This window comes from Nelusetta ayraudi, unplaced genomic scaffold (genome assembly GCF_046127955.1).
Source record: "Nelusetta ayraudi isolate G7.1 ecotype Tasmania unplaced genomic scaffold, CSIRO-AGI_Nayr_v1 ptg000012l, whole genome shotgun sequence".
In the NCBI taxonomy this organism is placed as follows: Eukaryota; Metazoa; Chordata; class Actinopteri; order Tetraodontiformes; family Monacanthidae; genus Nelusetta; species Nelusetta ayraudi.
Window position 1 is genome coordinate 150,852 of NW_027466062.1, and position 19,853 is coordinate 170,704.

The 19,853-nt window shown below is 45.7% G+C and overlaps 1 protein-coding gene across 3 annotated transcripts; it reads right to left on the reverse strand.

Annotated features, from left to right (window-relative positions):
• Positions 1-1,282: 1,282 nt before the first annotated feature.
• mybpha (myosin binding protein Ha) lies at positions 1,283-18,169 on the reverse strand. Of its 3 annotated transcripts, none has more exons than XM_076022530.1 (13): positions 17,893-18,169; positions 16,638-16,709; positions 16,297-16,362; positions 15,876-16,010; positions 14,892-15,059; positions 10,205-10,293; positions 9,928-10,123; positions 9,640-9,779; positions 9,000-9,159; positions 7,796-7,932; positions 4,290-4,476; positions 3,865-3,925; positions 1,283-1,612 (listed from the first exon to the last, which is right to left on the reverse strand). In XM_076022530.1, the coding sequence occupies exons 1-12, from the start codon at positions 18,131-18,133 to the stop codon at positions 3,888-3,890; spliced, it is 1,629 nt and encodes a 542-aa protein (XP_075878645.1). In that variant the 5' UTR covers positions 18,134-18,169; the 3' UTR covers positions 1,283-1,612; positions 3,865-3,887. The 3 variants fall into 3 exon arrangements, with proteins under 3 accessions (XP_075878645.1, XP_075878644.1, XP_075878646.1); XM_076022529.1 differs by having other exon boundaries at positions 16,638-16,721; XM_076022531.1 differs by lacking the exon at positions 16,638-16,709 and having other exon boundaries at positions 17,893-18,168.
• Positions 18,170-19,853: the final 1,684 nt, after the last annotated feature.

Below are 19,853 nucleotides of genomic sequence, written 5' to 3' on the forward strand. Positions count from 1 at the left end.
CTGGTCGGGTTGCTGGGGGGGAAGAACATCAGGGATAAACGGGGTCGGAACCGAGAAGGCAGGAGGCGGACGACCAAGAGTGGAAGCGGGCAGGTCAGAACACCAGGGAAACGCAAGCAGGATCGGGTCAGGGACAGGCTCGGTCGGCACCGGGTGCTCAGGCAGAGAACCGCTGGACGGTCTTGCATGAGGACAAAGAACAATCTGGCAAAGAACGGGTGTGGAGCAGGAGCATATATACTGAGCTGATTGGAGATGAAGAGCAGCTGTGAGCACAGGTGAGTGGAGTGGCTGATGAGGTGGGAGTGGAAAAGTACTGTGACCTACTAACAGAACTGTGACACTTTTGTGGGGATTTTCTAGCCTTTAGAAGCTATTCAGAGCGACAAAAAGTCTATGAATAGAAATATATAATAAAAAGGTAATATTACAAAGCATGAGTTTGCTAGGAGGTGTCCTGTCAGCCATTCTACAGACGTTTATTTTTGTATTGCGGTCAATGGGGAAAATGCCTCTCGGTCCCATGGAATTGTTTCTGTTGCAGTACCTTGAGTGGCCACCGGGGGGGAAAAAAAATCGTCCCTCCGTCATATTGCCACTCAGGTATCCAGTTCTCATAATACATCCATGCTCCAAACACACCGATCGGTTTTGACAGTCCGTGGCGTCACGCTACGCGACGCAAGACCCGATGTGCCAGACCCGAGAGCGCCATTCGAGGTGCCGAGCCGTGACATAATGGAGCAGACAGAAGAAGTAGAGAGCAGATCGCTCAATAATGTGGCCCAGTCTGAACGGAGCCAGATCCCATTTGGTAAAAACAGTGTAGACAGTCTGGGGATTTGAGAAGGAATCTGATTGGAATCAGATACGCCTGCAGTCTGAACGCAGCCTATCTCTTCTCTATCCATATTTTTTTTCGTATTTCCTTTTCACCCGAACCGGTCCGAGCGGATGACCTTGAGTCTGGATCTACTCTGGGTTTCTCCAAGCGAGTTTTTCCTCGCCGGTGTCGCACCTTGCTTGCTCTGGAGGCCTCTGTTGTTTTTCTTCTAATTGTACAAAGATACTTTCAGAGCCCTTTGGATGGCATCTAGCACTTTACAAGTAAAAGGTGATTGATTGATTGACTGATTGATTGATTGACTGATTGAACCCAAGCAGGGAGCAGAGGAAAAAAACAGACGTGTTACCTGTTGTGTCGTGAACGATTATCTGCTGTCTGTTTGTTTGATTTTTTTTTTTTTTTTTTTTTTTAAAGAAAACACTGCAAAACAAACACTTGAAGATTGATATATTTATTAAGAAGCACATAATAACTATAAGTTAGAGCACATGGAGAAGAGCAGAACATTGGAGGAAAAAAAAAAACAGCCTTACAAACGTATTACTAGCTCAAAGGGCTATTGGAAAAGATAGGATGGGACAGGATGGACGGCTCTGGGTTGTGCACATGAAGTCAGTAAGTCTGGCGAGGGGCGAGGGTTCGGGAGTCAAGGGAGAGTGGGGGGGAGGTGGTGGTGGTGGTGGGGGAGGGGGGGGGTTTCCTGTCCTCATCACGTGCACACCGCTTCACGGCCTGCCAGGGATTTTTGTAACGCCTCCTTCAACACTGTGGATGAGAAATGAGACGTAGAGTGAGATGGAGTCATCACTGTCTCTCTCTGACGAACACACACACACACACACACACACACACACACACACACACACACACACACACACACACACTCAAATGAACAAACGCACACTCACATAACAACAAAAAGGACGGACACGGGGCAAGAGGAGCATTTTACACGGTCTTTGAAAGTGTGTGAGTCGGAAGACGGGGGGGTGGGTGGGGTGGGGGGGGGGTGGGGGGTTTCTAAAAGGGATTATCGACCTCGGTTTTCCGTCCTTCCAGTCAGCCCTCGGTCGACGCTCCTGTCGACTCATGGTAATGTGGTCCGTGTCACATCCTCGGGAGTCATTTTTAGCAGAGGAGGGCCTTGCTGACGTCACCCCCCCCCCCCCTCCCCTCCCCTTATCCAGAGACGCTCCCTGCTTAATCCCTCGACCCCCTTGTCCCCCCCCCTCCAGGCTCCCACCCATGTAAGGCCGTGTTTACGGGACAGGCGCGGCGAGCGACTCCGGGACACAATCACGTCATCTGCTGGGCCACACTTTACACGTGGCAACCCCGGGTAACCCGAGTGGAGCGGCCGGCCGTAAATTCAGGTGTGAATTCATCCAAACACATGGAGGAGGCATTAATATACAATCACCTCATTGGAGTGGGGGGGGGGGGGGGTGCCGGCATGATGGGGAGGTCGGGGAGGAATGCAACCCCCCTTTTCAGGCTGCGCGGCGCGAACACGAGTGCGTCTGCTGAGCGTGGTGAAGGTCGGTGAAGGTCGCCTTGGTAAAGTCTCCACCGCATCCAGTTTACGCGCTAATGTCAAACGAGCAAGATGAGCCAGTGAAGCCCTGACGTTAAGGCTCAGTGCTGACTCCCCTGTGGGAAGAAACCTAGAGCAGACCCAGACTCACCTGGGATCTAAACAATATTTAGATTTACTCATTCATACAGAATGCATCCTGCATCTGCACGCTCGCTAGCATCTTCAGTCTGGAAGATGCTAGCGAGCGGGTTGGTGAGCGAGGATGTTGCATCAAATTGAATTTGTCTCTGTGCGAGGACGTCGACCACAATCTGCTCCGTCCCACTGCTGTAAATGGCCAGTGGCCTTCCACACACACGCCACTGTCTAGTGACTCATGTGTCATGTTTGCTTAGAAAGAAAAGCAAGAACAAACAACAAATAGCATAGTACCCAGCTGGGTGTCAAACCTTTTGTGCGAGGTCAAAGTATCAGCCTATGACGCTAAAGATCTTCAGACACACAACGCGTTCCACAACACTGACCGACACAAACACTCGGATGGATTATTGAGATTTTCCAGACCACTCTTCAATGCAGAAGATTGGGCCCGATATACACATCCGAAGCTAAGTATTTGTACTTGTAAGTGAATCATAGTTTAAACCATCAACTCCTCAGACGTCTCCACAGGTGTCGCTGGGTTGAGAGGTGAACAGAGGGGAGAAAGGCAGCAGCCGTCTAAACAAGAATAGTAAATAATGTAATTACTCCCCGGAGCACATGTTCTGAATACACGGCAGGCGTGGAGGGCGATTGCGTTTCACAGTGCTGTAAAAAGAACCGTTGGTATGTCCTTTACAGTAAGAGAAAACCATTACCAGTCGCGGCGAAACCCTCTGACAACCTCCAAAAATCCCAGACAGGGCTTCTTCAATCATCCTGCCAGCTTTAATGCCCCTCCTCAAATGTCATTTCTGCCCAAGGTTGCTCTTGTTTTTTCTCTTCTTGTTGTTGTTGTTTTGTTTTTTTGTTTCTAACGAGGCCCCTCCCTTTGTCTTCGTTTCCCTTTGCCCCTCCCCCACGTTCGTCACGTCATTCTTCTTCCTCGCCTGGCGGTTGAAATGACACTGCGAGCAAATCCTCCCCGACACTTGCTGAAAGGCTACACCGCACACGCATTTGAAAAGCTTAAGATTAAGCACCAGCATCCCGCATGCAGCTGTTGAATAGAAAAGGCAGAAATAGAATCGTCCCAGCCGAAAAACGCTGTAATTAGTCGTCATTAATAGTAACTGCCATGCAACCACAGACCAAGTGGCTGTCGGGGCCCAGCACAAAGTTAGGGACGGACTAACAGGACAGGTTTGTGATGGAAGGCACTGATTTACCGATCAGGCATCAGTCACGTTGTTCACAGCGCAAAAACATAAATATTCAAACCACCACACAACTGAATAATATTACTACGGTCATAAAAAAAAAAAGTATATTTTGTTACCTGTGAATGTAGGGGCAGTGGGTTTATTTCCTCTGCTTTTCACTTTCTGGAAGAAGAATCTCTGTGGGCAGACAAGCATAACAACTTTTTTATCAATTAAATACATGCAAGTTCTCTTGTAATACGACTTTCACACTTCATAAGTCCATATGCATCACTCCAAAACTAACTATCAGGAAAATGTCTCATTCGCAGAAAGTTTGAATAAACACCGGCGTTACTTTCAGGAGGAGAGTTGAATTCTGTATTTCGCGCTCCGCTAAATACACCAACACTTCACCGATGTTTTCTAACAATGACACACTATGGCTTGTCAACAAGACTTGCCAGACACAGACTCGGGGGATAAATGTGCTGTTTGCTGAATATCTATTGGACCTTGTATCGGGCATGTTTATCGTGCAAAGCTGTGTTTGGATACGTACGCTTGACCTCCAGCTTGCAGGAGACGGCGGCCTCTCCCTGGGCGTTCTTGGCTCTGCAGGTGTAAACGCCGCCGTCAAAGCTGCAGGGCTTCCGGATCTCCAGGGAACAGATGCCCTGGTTGGAGATCTGCCGAAACTTTGGATCATCGCCAATGATCATTTGGTTCTTCAACCACTCGATCTTAGGCTGAGAGACAGACACGAGACATTTGACTATCTAGTGTACAGTCAATCTTCAAAAGAGAAGCTGTGCTGCAGCGCCAGTAATAAAGACGACGATACAGAGTCAGCTGAAGAAAATGCATGCATCACATCAGGAAAAAGAAAAACTTGCATAAATATTTCATTTGTAGAAGTACTTCTCTACATATACATACCTCTGGAGGTTTGATCACGTTCCACTAACACCAACTGCATTGGTGGCCCTTAGACAAGAAATTGAAAATGCGTGTGTAGCAATCCTATTGAAAACCTTGGCCGAGCAGTGGTTGAACATACGCATAAATGTCTGGTAGCACCGCTTGGAATTGTACAGGCCAAAGGTCTATTGATCTCGTAGTTTGTGAATAAATTTGGTACTGAAATATTTATGCGAGTTTTTCTTTTCCTGATGTGTGCAAACATTATTTCGGCTGACTCTATTCTCGCCCTGCATTGGTCCCATTCACATGACTGCACCTGAGCTGAATGGCTCGACAGGCCCAATGACTCAGTGTACTTCCTTCCTTTCTGAACACGTCCTTAAAAATGTCAGACCTGCTCCCCCACTCCGTGTGACAGGTAGCTCATGCAAGCCAAACCTCGTCCTGACCTCCAAGCTCGTTCAGCTGCGGGGTTTCAGCCACACTCACGCAAGGTGACCCCATGGGGTCCAGTCATTGGATTCATCTGCGCTGAAGCATTTCAGAGCAGTGTTTTTCTATTGAGGGTCAACAAATTTAGAGCCCCGCCACTGCCAGGGGCCAACTTTTCAAAATACGTGCACCGTCTATTTTAGGAGAGAACGTGCAGTTTAACAATGCAAGGAACTTTTTGAGAATGTTGGTTACACTGTAGGCAAATGGTTCAGATACATGCACGGACTCGGCTCGCAGCAAAATTATTTCCAACACATTCCCATTCGTTGGGAGTCTCTGAGCCGTTGTCCATGAGAACAACGACAAGACCTGACTTGTAGTGTTGTAGTACTTGATTGGTCTCAAGACCGGTCTCTTTTTAAGGGTATCGGACTTGTCTTGGACTCAGGGTTTTTGATCAAGACGGGTCGAGACTTAGCCAGCACTGCAATGACAAATAGTAACAGAAAAGAACCCAGCTGCTGCCTTGTTTGGCTCTGTTTGTGACACCTGGAGTGACACGGGCCCCTTATTCCTAGTTCATTTATTTTTTTATTTTTTATGAGGCAAAGCAGTTTTTTTTTTGATTGAAAATAGCTGGCAAAGCAGCAAAATGTTAAACAAAAATATTAAAACATTCCTTTCTGAAAATAGATTTCTACATTTCTGTAGAAACAAACTTAAATAAATTAAAAAAAAAGATACCGGTCATTTGTTCTGTTTTGTTGTTATTTTTCAAGGCCTTGGTGTCGATCTCGATGCTCTCTAGCCTTGGTCTCAGTTGGTGCAGTTTTGACCACAACACTCCTGATTAGAATTTAAGAGTCAAACAACGGCATTATTCTTTAGAGGCATAACAAAAAAAAACTGGAAAATCCCCTCAAAAAAAAAAAAAAAAAAAAAAAAAGTATTCTGCATTTGTGTGCAGCGCAGCAGGCTTGCTGACCGACGAGCAGGTCTGAGGCCTGGTTGGTAAACAACAGCGCAGTCATCTGAGGACCCTGGCAGAGAGTCAGCGGCTGGAATCATCACCTCCCAGCGGAGACGCTGGTGACCTCCTAACTTGGTGGCCACTCAGCAGGATGTCACACCGGCGCCCTTACGTAACCCTCTGTTTTGACTCCAATGTGGGCGCAGGTGAAACGCCGCACAATCCTTTTACACCACCGCAACACAAAGCTCTGTGTCCCCCTCACCCCCTGCCACCCCCTCCACCCTCCTCCCCTCAACCAGTCCTTGTCCCGCGGCACTTCTTTTTTTTGGGGCATCTGCGCGAGTGCGCAGATTTTTTTTTTTTTCTGTTGTTGATAGAAACTGCGGATAACAACGCAGCGTTCTGGACGGGCGGCGGGAATAGCGCCCCCCCCCCCCCCCTGCGCTACATGGTAAAGGTCTCCGAACCAGCGGTCCACTCCTGTTGCCACCGTCTCTTCTTCCCCACTTATCTGGCCTCTCGTGTTTCTCGCTCCTCGACTCCTTGCCCAGCCTCCTCCTCCATGTACAACAGCTCTTTATCACACAGCGGGGGCCACTCGGGCCTCCCTGCTGGATCTCCTCTGCACAACACAGCCAGCGCCAAGAAACACAAGCCACGTCAGCCTTATAGCACAGAAGATAAAGTGAAATATCTCCGACTGAAACTATTCCTAGACGATAACAGGAGGGGCGGAGCGACGTCCACGCGGCGCCTCGCCTTCCTTTGATACGTACGTTTCTTTCACACAGCTGTCCTCTACTTGCGTGCCGTGGATGTGGAATCGAAGCCCACTGGCAAGAGGCACGCCCGCTTGCTTTTAAACACAGTTGCTTGAATATCAGGGCGTGACCGTAGACTCACCCTAAAAAGCTTGTGAGCTAGCTGTACTGGCAGCTCACATGCCACACAATGTAAATATGTCACATGTTTTCCTGGACTTTATTTCTTCAATTTGATGAGATTTTTGTCGAAGCTAGACCAATAAATGAATGTATGATATGATTTGATATATGATGTAATGTAATGTGAGACGATATGATGAAGTCATTACATCAATTATATAATATAATGAATATATCAGATCTCAGAAAACTCTTGTTAAAAACACAGTTGGAATGTAGAGGATATTCCTGTCTGTCATCATATTCAAAGGCCTACTGCTGCTGTTTTAGTCAACCAATCCGTGTCCAAAAGATGCATTTTATTTCAGGCTGAAAGGTTTTAGTAGGGAGCTTTTCAAGAGACGCAAGTTTATTTTTATTTATTTATTTTTTTTCTGTACTTTGAAATTCGTTTCATTTCATTTGGCTGAAAGCAGCAGTGTGGCTACTGTCCTTGGTGATAGAGGGATAGAAAGCCCAAGGGCGTGCATTTCAATTCAGCTGCAGTTCCAACATGGCCGCACGCCAAAGCGCTCCGCACCAGTCAGACAAGTGTGAAGATATGTTTAACCAGAGCAGGAGCCACTAAGAAGAGCCAGAGGCGAGCTAAAGGTTCATTTAGACTAAGCAGTTGACGCTCCGCTCTCATTCTACAACAGATGATTATAGCCTTGATAATTCTAAACTCAACTGAACTTGTGCGCGACAGAGAGGTATTAATCAGGGCGATTCGTCATCAAACAAAGATGGGCCTTAAAATAGCGATAACGACACAAACAGACGAAAGAAATCCTGCTGCTGTGCGAGTCAAACCTTGGGGCTTCCGCGCACAGAACACAGCAGCTTGGTGGTGTATCCCACTGTGGCAGCGCGGTTGCTGAGCGACGTGGTGAACTTGGGCGCCTCGCTGAAGTTGTGCTCCGGGTACTCTGGTGGCTTGTAGACGATACCTGCAAACACGTGGAACAACAAAGGAAAAAAAAAAAAAACAAACAAACACAAAGGGTGCGTTTTTTTTTACGGTGAAGCAGCTGCAGCCATGAATCACACAAGGGAGCAGTAAACACAAGTATGACACAAACACAAGTGTGAGTGTGTTGAAGGTTACAACGCTGACTGCAGGGTTTTGCCAGGCGGCAGACGGAAAGAACGCGAGTGGAAACTATTTCAAGCAAACGTACTGAATCTTACTTTTGACAGAGTGCTTTTGACAGGTCTATGTTGCCTTTCTGATGCTGCTGCTTTCAAGGGAGCACATTATGAAATTAAAAAAACATCACCAAGATCGAACCCTAAACTTCCAGGAAGATTCACGATTCCTTTGAATGCCAAACACTCATTTCACGCAAGGGGTGGATAGATAGATAGATAGATAGATAGATAGATAGATGATAGATAGATAGATGATAGATAGATAGATAGATAGATAGATAGATAGATGATAGATAGATAGATAGATATAACCAGAAACTCAAAGCCCACAGGTGCTGCCCCAATCCCTGTTCATCCTTCTTACAGAGGTACCTGCACTTCTAGCATACCTTGTTTTCAATAGGACACTCAAGTAGTAAATTGTTTAATACGTTATTGGGAAACTTGTGATCTTGGCTTGTAAATCAAATGAACTATTGTAGTTAGTGGTGCAAAACGATATGCCGTGAAGAAGAGTTTTCTTTTTTTTTTCTAATAATTATTTTTGTTTCAATGTCTGACTCTGTAATCACTACTGATGTGAAGATCTGAGATTCAAGACACACACATCTGCTGTCTGAGCCTCTCGAAATGTACTTCCCTTGCAGTCGGGTGCTGCCAAGTCACGTGCCCAGGCCACTGCCAAATGTCAAATGTCAAAGTCATCACACACACACACACACACACAAACACATCCCAGTCTCTCGCAGACTTATTGCAGCTCATTAAATGTTTTACATATCCAATTACAACAGAAGCCACAGAACTCCCCAGGGGTCTGGACAAGTTGACCCCTCGTTGAATTGGAACAAGAAGAGAAGGTCACCTGTCTTATGGATCATGGCCACATCCTTGGTGACGCCGCAGGACTCGCTTGTGCCCACCCGGTTCTGTGCAAACACTCTGAAGCTGTATGAGTTGCCCATGATGAGATCTGAGACTGTGGCATTTAGCCGGTGGTAGTTCTCCAGCACCGTGAACCACTCCTGCAGGGGGCGGGGGGGACAGAGGTTACATTAGAAGTGCGCTCCGTGGCTTTCTTCTCCAACCAGTCTTTCTCCAGCACAAAACTATTTGCATATGTCTCAGTTGCAACGCAAGGTGGCTTCAGGATATAATCCACTCCGCTGCTCGCCACTGCAAAATGCCAACGTCAGGTTGCCAGTGCTGGTATAGATGATAGATGATATAGTGATCTGGGGGGCTTGAGAGGGCCTCCAGTGCCCCAACCTGGTGTCACCTGTGTCTATATAGACAAGTCAAAAACAAAGTGTATCCTTCGGAGAACAGATAGATGATCTGAGCTTCGGACTGGACTGGATGTTCTGTTTAAAAGCCACAGAGGCTCCACCGGTCCTAAAGAGCCATCTTATTTTCACATTCTGCCCTTTTAAGGCCTCTGAAGACCTTTGTGCCAGCCACTTCTGCTATTCTGGATATTTTTGGGGAGTAAATATCTGCCATACCTCTGTCTTCTTGTCGGCCTTTTGGACAGTGTAGCCAGTGATCTCCGTGTTGCCATTATCTTTGGGCACGGTCCATTCCAGAGCAGCGTTGAAGCCCCACACGTCCACCAGCTTCACACTGACCGGAGGACCAGGCAACTCTGACAAGAAATCAAAACCAGGGAGCTTCATGAAGAGAAATTTCCTCCCCTAACAAAGATCAACATCACAACTCAGTGTTGTAGTGTACAGTGTACTGGTTGCATCTGTGACTGTGTTTGAATGGAAACCCGTGGCAAAGTTGCTCACCCACGATCTGAAGGGTGATGGTGGCTCTGTCTTCGAAGCTGTCCACTTTGACTGACATCTCATAAACACCAGAGTCTTCCCGCTGCGAGGTGCGGATGAACAAGATGCTGTCCTTGTCACTATTTCTGATGTTGACCCTCTTTGTGTCGAGGGGCTGACCATCCTTCAGCCAGGACACCACAGGCTTGGGTTTTCCCTGATCAGTTGGAGAGGGTCAGGCGTCATTTTCTGGAAATACTATTTTCAGTATTTTGCTGATGCACGAGGACTGACTCACAAGAAAAGGGATGACCAGGTTGATCTGCTCGCCGACTTGCTTGACGAAGCGGGCTCTGAGGGCGCGGGGCATGCGGATCTTAGGGCGGTCTGCAAAGAGGACATGCACAATACTAGAGCAGAAATTCAGTGGTACACTTGTTTGTGTTAGTGCTGTCGTGTCATTCAGGTCAACCAGACCAAAATAGACCACCTACCACTAGGCAAAAAGGAGTGATGAAAGAATTGGGTGCAATCCATTAAATTCTCAGCAGTCGATTTATCTGGTTCAATAAAATTGCTTTTATTCAGCAGTCCACTTGGTTTCCACAGTTTTGAACTTGACGTCTACGAGTTGTGGAGGAGTCGCGGCTCCACTCCAAGTTCCTCTGGCTCCCCATCGAGAGGAGCCAGTTGAGGTGGCTCGGACATGTGTTTCAGATACCCTTTCCATCCTGGAAAGGTGTTCCAGGCTTGTGCCACAGGGAGGAGACCCCAAGAAAAGACTCCAGACACACTGGAGGGACTATGGGCCAATTCCAATTCCTCCCTTAACCCTCAATCTCAACCCTCGCCCTTAACCCTCAATCTTGGACCTCAAAAATCAGTGTAAGGGCTTAGAAATGGGACACCCCTTAAGTGCAGTTACATCTTCAGACTGTGGGGGGCGGCCTTACGCCAAAGCTACGTCCAGTCAGTCAAGAAGACGACGACGACAAAGAAGGTACTTGTGTACCTCGCTACACAACGAGGTACACCAGTAACGTGAAGCCGGGACCGCCGGTCCGGTTGACACACATCGTAAAGTAAAAATAAAAATGTTACGCAACAACGATGTCAATAATCCATAAAAAAGTCTTAAACTAAGACAATAAAATGGTTTGGTAATATTTATATCTTTATTAACTAAGAAAATACTTCCATTTGTAGCTCGCTTTTACATCGCCATCTTTTTCGAAGATGTCTTGGCGAAAATACACAATGCCTTCTGGGTAGCCCTTACTGCCAAGGGTGGTGCCGGAGAATCTCAATACTGAGGGCGATACAGCCCTGAAACTCCTCCCTCAACTGGACCTTCTCAGAATCGGGACAGCACTTGCACCTCGCGGGAGCGCGCATGTTTGAGATTGAGGGTTGAGATCGAGGGTGAAGGGAGGAATTGGAATTCACCCCATGTCTCTCGGCTGGCCTGGAAACGCCTTGGGGTCTTAGGGTGAGCTGGAGGAGGTGCCTGGGGTCAAGTCTGGGTGTCTCTGCCGGATAAAGCGTAAGAAGATGGATGGATGGATGGATAGATCTATGAGTTGTAGTTGGGTAGTTTCTATTCCATTTGTTCTTTTACAGATAGAGTATGATGTTCCACAGTAATAACAGTGTAATGGTTTTCCTATTGTTTTATGTTGATGGGTCATTATTCATATTGTCTCCCTGTGGACAGTTAATTTCTAACCTGATTGATAGACTTGAGTTCAAGGCAGATACTTCTCCCCTTTCTTACAGTGATACTGTAATGATAGAGTATTTGAAATAATGGACCTACGTCCCACCGTGATTGCCGACCACGAAGTCGCAAACCCAGACCCAATGTGATCATTCAGGGCCATAGATGGTCTCGGTGGGCCAGTGGAATACCGTACGGGGGGTGAAGAGGAGCTACAGAGGAACCTTTCAGCTGCAAGATCCAGCACCTCTTAAAATAGATTTGGAGATGAGACACTTGGACATGTGTCCGCTCATGTCATGCACAAAGAATCAAGGGAAAGATGTCATCTCTCTCGACCTGAGTGGTCAAACATCACGCCTAAAAATACTGAGATACTACCAGCTGGAACTTGCAGCCACTCCGATCAAGAGTGTCAGTGCCAATGTGCTCGACCTGCAAAAGACATAATATGGATTGAGTTGCACTGCGATGTAGCGTTTGTGATATCCCACCATGTGGTACGGTTACGTTCAGTTCTGGTGCTAAGTAACAGCATCCCTTGCGTGTTTGTGCGGAAGCAGCAAATGTCTGAAAATCTCCTCTGGCTTAGAAGACATATGAATCAAGCAGGCAATGCACTCCGGCACCCCTCTTATCTCGCAGGCCATGGACCTGCTGCTGCCTCCAACCTTCCTGTGGCTCTCACACTTTCTTTGCCTGATGTGACCTACTTTCACGGTCCAGGTGTGCCTTACCCGCCTCGTCCTAGCATTTGTCGTCACAACACTTCTCAGGCTTGGATTCAGCCGCTGGAAACATCATTCCCAGAGGGGCTCAGGTCCAACTCTAGATTTGGCTCAAACACTAATCCGTGCTAATCAGAACACTTCCCGGCAATGCCCAGGAGTGTCGCTGGCATGACAGCGTTCAGCTGCCAGCGACCGCTCCTGCAAAGAACCTCTAATCTGCTTTTGTCTCTGGATAAAGTGTCTCTGAGGGTGAGCTTTCAGCATATCCAGGGACAGCAAGTCTTTATCAAAAGCCAGTACGTGTTGATGGGTTCTCATGGGGCAGCGTGTGAGCGACGCACAGATGAGGTTACACACCAGCAAGCTAACCAAAATCCACTAAATTAAGCTTGTGTTTCACTCAGCCCAGTTAACCAGCAGTTGCGATTGCATAACGGTGTACCTCGGTGAAAGTACCCAGTTAGTCCGCCGTGGACTGAACCCCAGACAGGAAATACACTCAGAGTCAGTGACCTGTCCAGCTGAAATTGGAGAAGAGGCTGGATCAGTTCCACACCACATGTCAAAATGACTTAGAGGAAAAGTTGCTGGTGGGGGACAAAATCAATTCAAAGAAACATGCAGTAAAGTAAACTAGGAGCCAGTTCTGACCATCCAGCCACTGACTTCAGAACAGGCCAAACAACTTTTTTTTTTCCACTCAAAACACAAGATCCTGGGGTTTCAAGGCCACTTTCGCAAGAGACAATATTCTACGTGTTCCATTTTATTTGTCTCTTAAAATTGTCATCACAATCTTGCACGGCTAAAAACTGAACAGCTATGTATACATACACGACAGGAACTTCTCTGACTTCAGTGACAGCGACACGCCAGCAGCCTTAAGACCCACTAACATGGATACTGTATACTGCAAGTGAGTAAGTGACGGTGAGGTGACAGTGACAGGGTTAACGTCAGTAAAATATGGCTGCCCGACTCAGTTTTCCCATAACATCATCGGCAGGACTAAATTAGCATTAACGTGCAAACCTCATGGTGCAGCAGTGCTTCAGACCCAGCAGACTGTCTTGTGGTTGCCTTGCACATGGTATTTTAAAAATGCCTTTAGGCCTTAAACACATGTATCAATTTCAGACTTTAAATTTCCACTGCTTTCAATTCTGCAGTTAAACGATCTTCACCACACAAACTGAAGGGAATCGTTTGTCCTCTTTAGCAATCACAAACGTGTATGTTGAAGTGAGTGTTACTGGCGATTATAGCATAAAGAGTGAAAAAAAACAAGACCTTGACAAGACCTTATTCTTACTATTAATGCTTTAAATTGTTGTATGACAATATTCACTGACGCATATGTTTGTTCCCTAATCAGAATAATTGTCTTTGATTTCCTTTTTTTTTTGTTTTATGTTAATGACAGCTTTTATAATTTCATGTTTGCAAGACTTTTGATTTCTGATTTGATGGAGGGGTCAAAAATAATATAATAATAATATAAGTATGATAACTGGGAGAGTCTCATCGAGTATTTTCTTAACAGTCAACTCTGCAGTTAAAGTGCTTGTGTGTGCGCGTGTGTGTGGTGCATGCGTGAGTGTGTGTGTGTGTGTGTGTGTGTGTTTTAGTGGCAACATGATTTACAACTCTTGAAAGGTCTTGTCAGCATTGGTGAGATTTATGTCCATGCAAATGTGTGGGCAAACTGAGGGAGGGGGGGAGGGGGGGGGTTTATACGCCACCTCAAGCACTCAGCCAGCAACATGAGTATTTTAAGGATAGGTCATCACTTATGGCTATCAAGGAGCTCCTGATAAAGAGGTTAGTGACAGATATTTTAAAAGACATCTTTGCAGCAAAGCCACACCACTACGCATTGCAAGAGCATTTTCAATTGATTTTTACTGTCCATATTTTTAAAAGCTTTCTTTTTAGCTTAGCTTTTAGCTCATTTACATTTTAGGTTATTTAAATGTTTTACATCCGAGACGGCATCCTTCTATTTAATTACTATGTGTTTATTTAATAATTTATCTCCTTAATTATTAAGAATTCCTTTTTTTTTTTTAACTTTTAATCTTAAATTTAATTTACCTGATTATTTATTTAGAAAGGATTACATTACTTTTAAAACTTTCTTTTAACATTTCAATCTGATCTCCATTTTTTCTTTATTATGAAGTAACGATAGTGTTTCTTCAGTCGTTTTCAACACATTCATAATAATATAATGTATGTGAAGCACCTGCATGAGAAGAGCTCTACCTATAATCAATCAACCGATTGATTGATTGATTTAAAAAAAAAAAAAACAGCAGTAGGTTTTGCTATAAAATATTCTTATTTTTCATATTTTGATCTTAAAACTCAGAACATTCTGAACGTATATCTTTATTTTAAATGTTAAAACAATAAACACTGTAGTGCCAACATCATGTTCAAGAAAGAAACACCAGTTCATGTGGATAAGAAAGGTTTGAAAGGCACCTTTTAGTTTGTTCGAGTCTGTTTGTGAGTCAGCGAGGTCTGTTACTCACCAGCGACCTCTCGGATTGGCACAGGGGCAGCCAGGGTACCAGGCTCACTGCGCCCACCTGGGTTCACAGCTACGACGCGAATGTGCAGCAGGTCCCCAGCTGTCAGATCCTTGATGCAGTAGCGGTTGGATGAGGACGGCTCCTCGTTGGCAACAACCCAGTCCGATGCTGCGTGAAAGCAAAGGATCCATGTTAGGTTGCTCATCTTCATGTCTTATTTAGTTTAAAATGTTGATGCCGTGAAGAGCGGATAAGCCCTGGAATTACCCTCTGTGCAGAACAAGCAGTGACAGAAAGATTATTCTCATTTCATGTTTCTGTAAAACATTGTTTTAAAGGTTATATTGCCATAGCAATATGCATCTTTATAGTCTGTCAGTAAAGTTCTGAGAAATGAGGGGGGAGCGTCCTTGACCTCTTTTGCTTGTAGCTTGTTTTTTTAGACCACAAAGTTCTAGAAATCAGCTGACACTTCACTTATGTACGGCACAGATTAGTGACAAGCTCTGGCATTGTTAGTTCTGCTCTGAGAGGCCACCTCCTGGCAACTTTCTTTACGGACTTGGAGGACCAACAACTCTTTAAAAGCTTGAAGGATTATCGAAGAAGGCTACAAACAGACAGACGACCGTGCTGATTTCTGGAGGTTGTCACACTGGAGTTCAGAGTGAACATTTGGATCCCAAAATGCATAATAAGGGAATCCTGAATGAGACGTGCAGTTGTTTATTGCCTGTCGACGCAAGTTTACAAACAAGGTGCTCATAAGGAGCGTGTCTTGGCTTTTGTGATGAAATTTCAGAAGGCCTGCTGTCATCTGAGCAAACAAGCAAAGCTAAAAGTGGTCTTGGGGGATACAGTGACAGCCGGTGACATACTGCCTGCCGTATATGGACCTGGGCCCGGCCCTGAGTGTATCTGCCCTCTGAGATCGTGCCTGTGGACAGGTGCTGCTGCACTGGCGCCTGCACTCGTGCAACTTACTTCCATCCTTGCAGTACTCAATGGTGTATCCATCCAGGCCAGAGTCTCCGATAGTTTCAGGGCTCTTCCATTTAATGGTGAGGCTGGAGTCATTCACATCTTCCACAGCGACGGCCAGTGGAGCGCTGGTAGGAACTAAAGAAAGTTCAGACAACACAGCTTCATTTCAACTCAACTATAAACAGAAACTATGATGCAATTGCAAACATGACATACACGTGCTTCATTTTCATTATAAACTGGGGTTGCTATCAATAATTATTTTTTTTTGATCAATTAATGATTCATTGAAACCGTCAAGTCATTGGGCCCAACTTATTTCTGAACATCCATTCCCACAGTTTAAAAAGGAACCCAGCATTTTAGATTCATACTAATATTCAATCAATTATACATCGCAGGGCTTGCGCTCTGACTTTACCTGCAGGAGGTGGTGGCGTTGGTGCCTTTGGAGGCTCCTCAACCGCAGCAGCTTCTGCTGGTGCAGCTGGCAGCGAGAAATAATAGTTTAAGTTATCGTAGAAACAAAAAAGAAAAGATGAAAGAAACATCGACAATGACATTATGAGGAAAAGGTGTGGAGCGTGGATGTGGAAAGCGGAACATGGAATCATCTTGTAAGCCAAGCACTGAGCAGAGAGAGCCCGGATGGGTGAAGCTATGAGATCCATCCATCCATCCATCCATCCATCTTCTTCACTTGCTTGGCTTTAAAGATATTAACTGTAAAACAGTCGGTGAAATGTAGAGGATCATGTTTACCGTCTGCTGGAGCATCTGCAGCTGCAGTAGCGGCACCATCTTCAGCAGCAGGCTCAGCAGCAGGCTCAGCAGCAGGCTCAGCAGCTGGTGTTAAAATGGCAGTTGGAAAGCCAATAATAAGTGACCCGCATGGTGGTGTTAGTTATGCTGGATAAAACAGCAGCAGCGGCGACGCGTAAAAGTGACGAGGTCAGCGACATCAACCAGCGTACTTTACTTTTAATAATCCAAAAAATATGAACATGAATGAATTGTTAACTACCACCAACCCCCATACAAAGACAACCACTGCTGTTAACCATGTCATCATCAAATTAAGTTTACAGACAGACAAGACTTTAGGAGCTAGAAGTATACACACCGTGCGACGGACACAGCTGCACACATACAGGCACATCATGCAGCTGACGGCATCCAATCAGTTGACTCCTGACGGGACAAAGTATCTCCTGAGGTTAAGGGTTTCAAGTTAGTGTAGACAAACGGAAACAATTCGGTCGTTCAACTCCATCCATCCATCACTGGCGTGCCAATCAGGGTCTGACTCGACTCTTTGGTGTTTGCCCAATATCTGACTAGGAGTGCGTCAGAAGAATTGTAAAGACTAGGTTGTACATGAGCACAGAATCTATTAGGATTTAGAACTGTGTCGGCAGGTGAACACGCATGCAGTAGATGGTGAGAAATGAGAAAAAAAAAAAGCCCCTTGCGCTTTTATCGACTCTTTACTTTGATGGTCTAATTTGTAGTCACGCAAGCCACAATATGAAATGTCCGTCATCTCGAGTGACCTCAATCAGATTCACACTATTCACTTTGAAAGTCACGGCACACACTGGTTATGCCTTATAAATTCTGAATAACTTGGGTTTCACCATTAAATCAAAATACACCGACAGGCTATTGCTATTTAAACTAAACTCCCCAAAATGACGTTTGGACAATAATACTTTGCTTTGAAGAACTACTCAATTTGACTATATATATATATAAAAAAAAATGTTAATGAAGGAAAAAATACTTAAGTTTAAGAATATAGAGTTTTTCATAAGCCCCCCCCCCCCCAAAAAAAAAATTAAAATAAAAAAATAAAAAAATAAAAAAATATAAAATAAACAAATATATAGGTATATATCTATCTATGAACCCGACTGTCACTGCAACCCCCCGAATCTTGCAAAATTCGCCAGACTTGGCTATAAACAGGTTGCGTCACAAGAGGTTCTCCTTGGTCCTTCGGGGCGCGTGCAGGTACCTGGAGCCTCTCCTTCTGTAGCGGCGGGAACAGCCTCTCCCTCGGCTGCTGCTGGAGGGGCTGCCTCTTGCGGCGGCGCCTCGGCCGGTGGGGCCTCGGCCGGGGCGGTTTCCACAGGTGTGGGCTCCGCGGGCGGTGGAACTTCTACCGGGGCAGGTTCGGGCTTCGGGGCGGGCTCAGGTGCCTTGGCGCCAGCCTTCTTGGCTGGGGACTTCTTGATGGGGGGAGGCTTTCCCGGCATGATGCTGACAGTCACTCGCTTCCCTAAGTGGGGGACCGACGGTCCTCTTGGGGGAATATATATAGACAATAATGCAGACAACTCCACCCATTCCCTCACTTTGACAAGCCCTCCTCCGGCGGGAGCATCCTCATTTCCGTTTGGGCCGGCCGTTGAAATACAAGACTTTTTCTCGAGTATCTGTCTCGCGACAACCATAATGATTGATCAGTAAACCAGATTTACCGTTCGACATTAACATTTTTGCAACGACTAAACGTGTTGAAAGATGAAATCCTTCCCACCGAGTGACGCCGATCATTCTGAAAAACACCTTTGGCTCCCTCTCGCGGATATCAGGCAGAAAGCGTCAAACCCTGAACCAATAGCAGCGTTAGCACCCTCTAGTGGGTAGAATAATATAAAGAGATCAGACAGCGAGTGACGGGAAGAATGGCATGACTTTATTGTGTCCATCGCTCAATGTCAGACATATGGTACTGATGTAGTTAATGACATGCCACACGACCATTATTGGGCCCCCTTCAGGCCAAGTGCTCCTGCCTTCTGTCGGAAGACAATAAAAACCCCCATGAGAACGCTCATCATGTCTGCATACAGGGGGCAGAACCTCTCTTAGATATCTGAACTTAAAATGATTGTTGTCGCAGATGCGCTATGTACAGTGTTTACAATATGGGATGTTTCGTACAAAAGAGAAAGAAATCTTTACAAATATTTGCATAAAAAAACAAACGGAGAACAAATGTCACTTCTTTAAAAACAACATTAAAAAGAGGAAAAACACGGAGTTCTTAAAAATCCCCCCCGCCCCCCCCCTAACTGTAAGGTTCAGCGTGGTAGGTCCAATGAGACACAACTTTGGGAAACACACCAGGAGGACATGCTTTCACATTAGATTTATAGGCCAACATCTGTTTGCACATTGCTCCCAGGCAACTGCCCATAGACCTCAAGTCTTTCACTCTTTTCAAAGAAAAGAAAAAGGAAAAAAAAACAAAACTGTCACACAGGATACACATTCTTATCTTTGCAGACAAAACACATCGCCCTCACTGTAGATTGAAAATTGATAATCCGCTCTCCACCCACATTTCTGGGTACTGAGAGGACAACCTCAAGGTGAGAAGGTGAGAGGAGGAGCTGTTTTTTTTCCTCTGAAGGGAGGCCTCTCTGTGGTAGATCACTAAGCAGCTCCAAGGCAGCTTCAGGCCAAATTGTGTATTAGGCACGATAGACTGAGGCATCCTGTCTCCACTTAATACCGACGCCCAGCTGTGAAAACCAGAGGATCATGTGGACAGAATATAGAAGACTGAGGTACTTCAGGGTCACAGGGCACATGGCTGTGTGAGTGTGAGATATCTCTATTACAGACAGCTTCTCCCCTTACACGTCATTTTATTTTCTTGCGATGCCACGAGAACGTGTGAGCAATTAATACTCTGAAATCTCGTGCTCACATTCTGTACATATGTGCAAACAAGTAAAGCAAAAGCAGAGAGCCACATCTGTTTTCCAGCCCCTCTGACTTCAAGCCCTCTCTCATAGTTGCCTTTAAAATAATCTAAAAGTTGGAAACTGCTCCAGACAGTTACAGAAAAACAAAAACAAAAAAACAAACCAAACATGTTTTCCAAGGTATAAAATTCAACACACTGAATTGAACAGTTCATATCGCTTGATGGCAGTTTGTCTTTGTTGTTGGTTGCAGGATGAC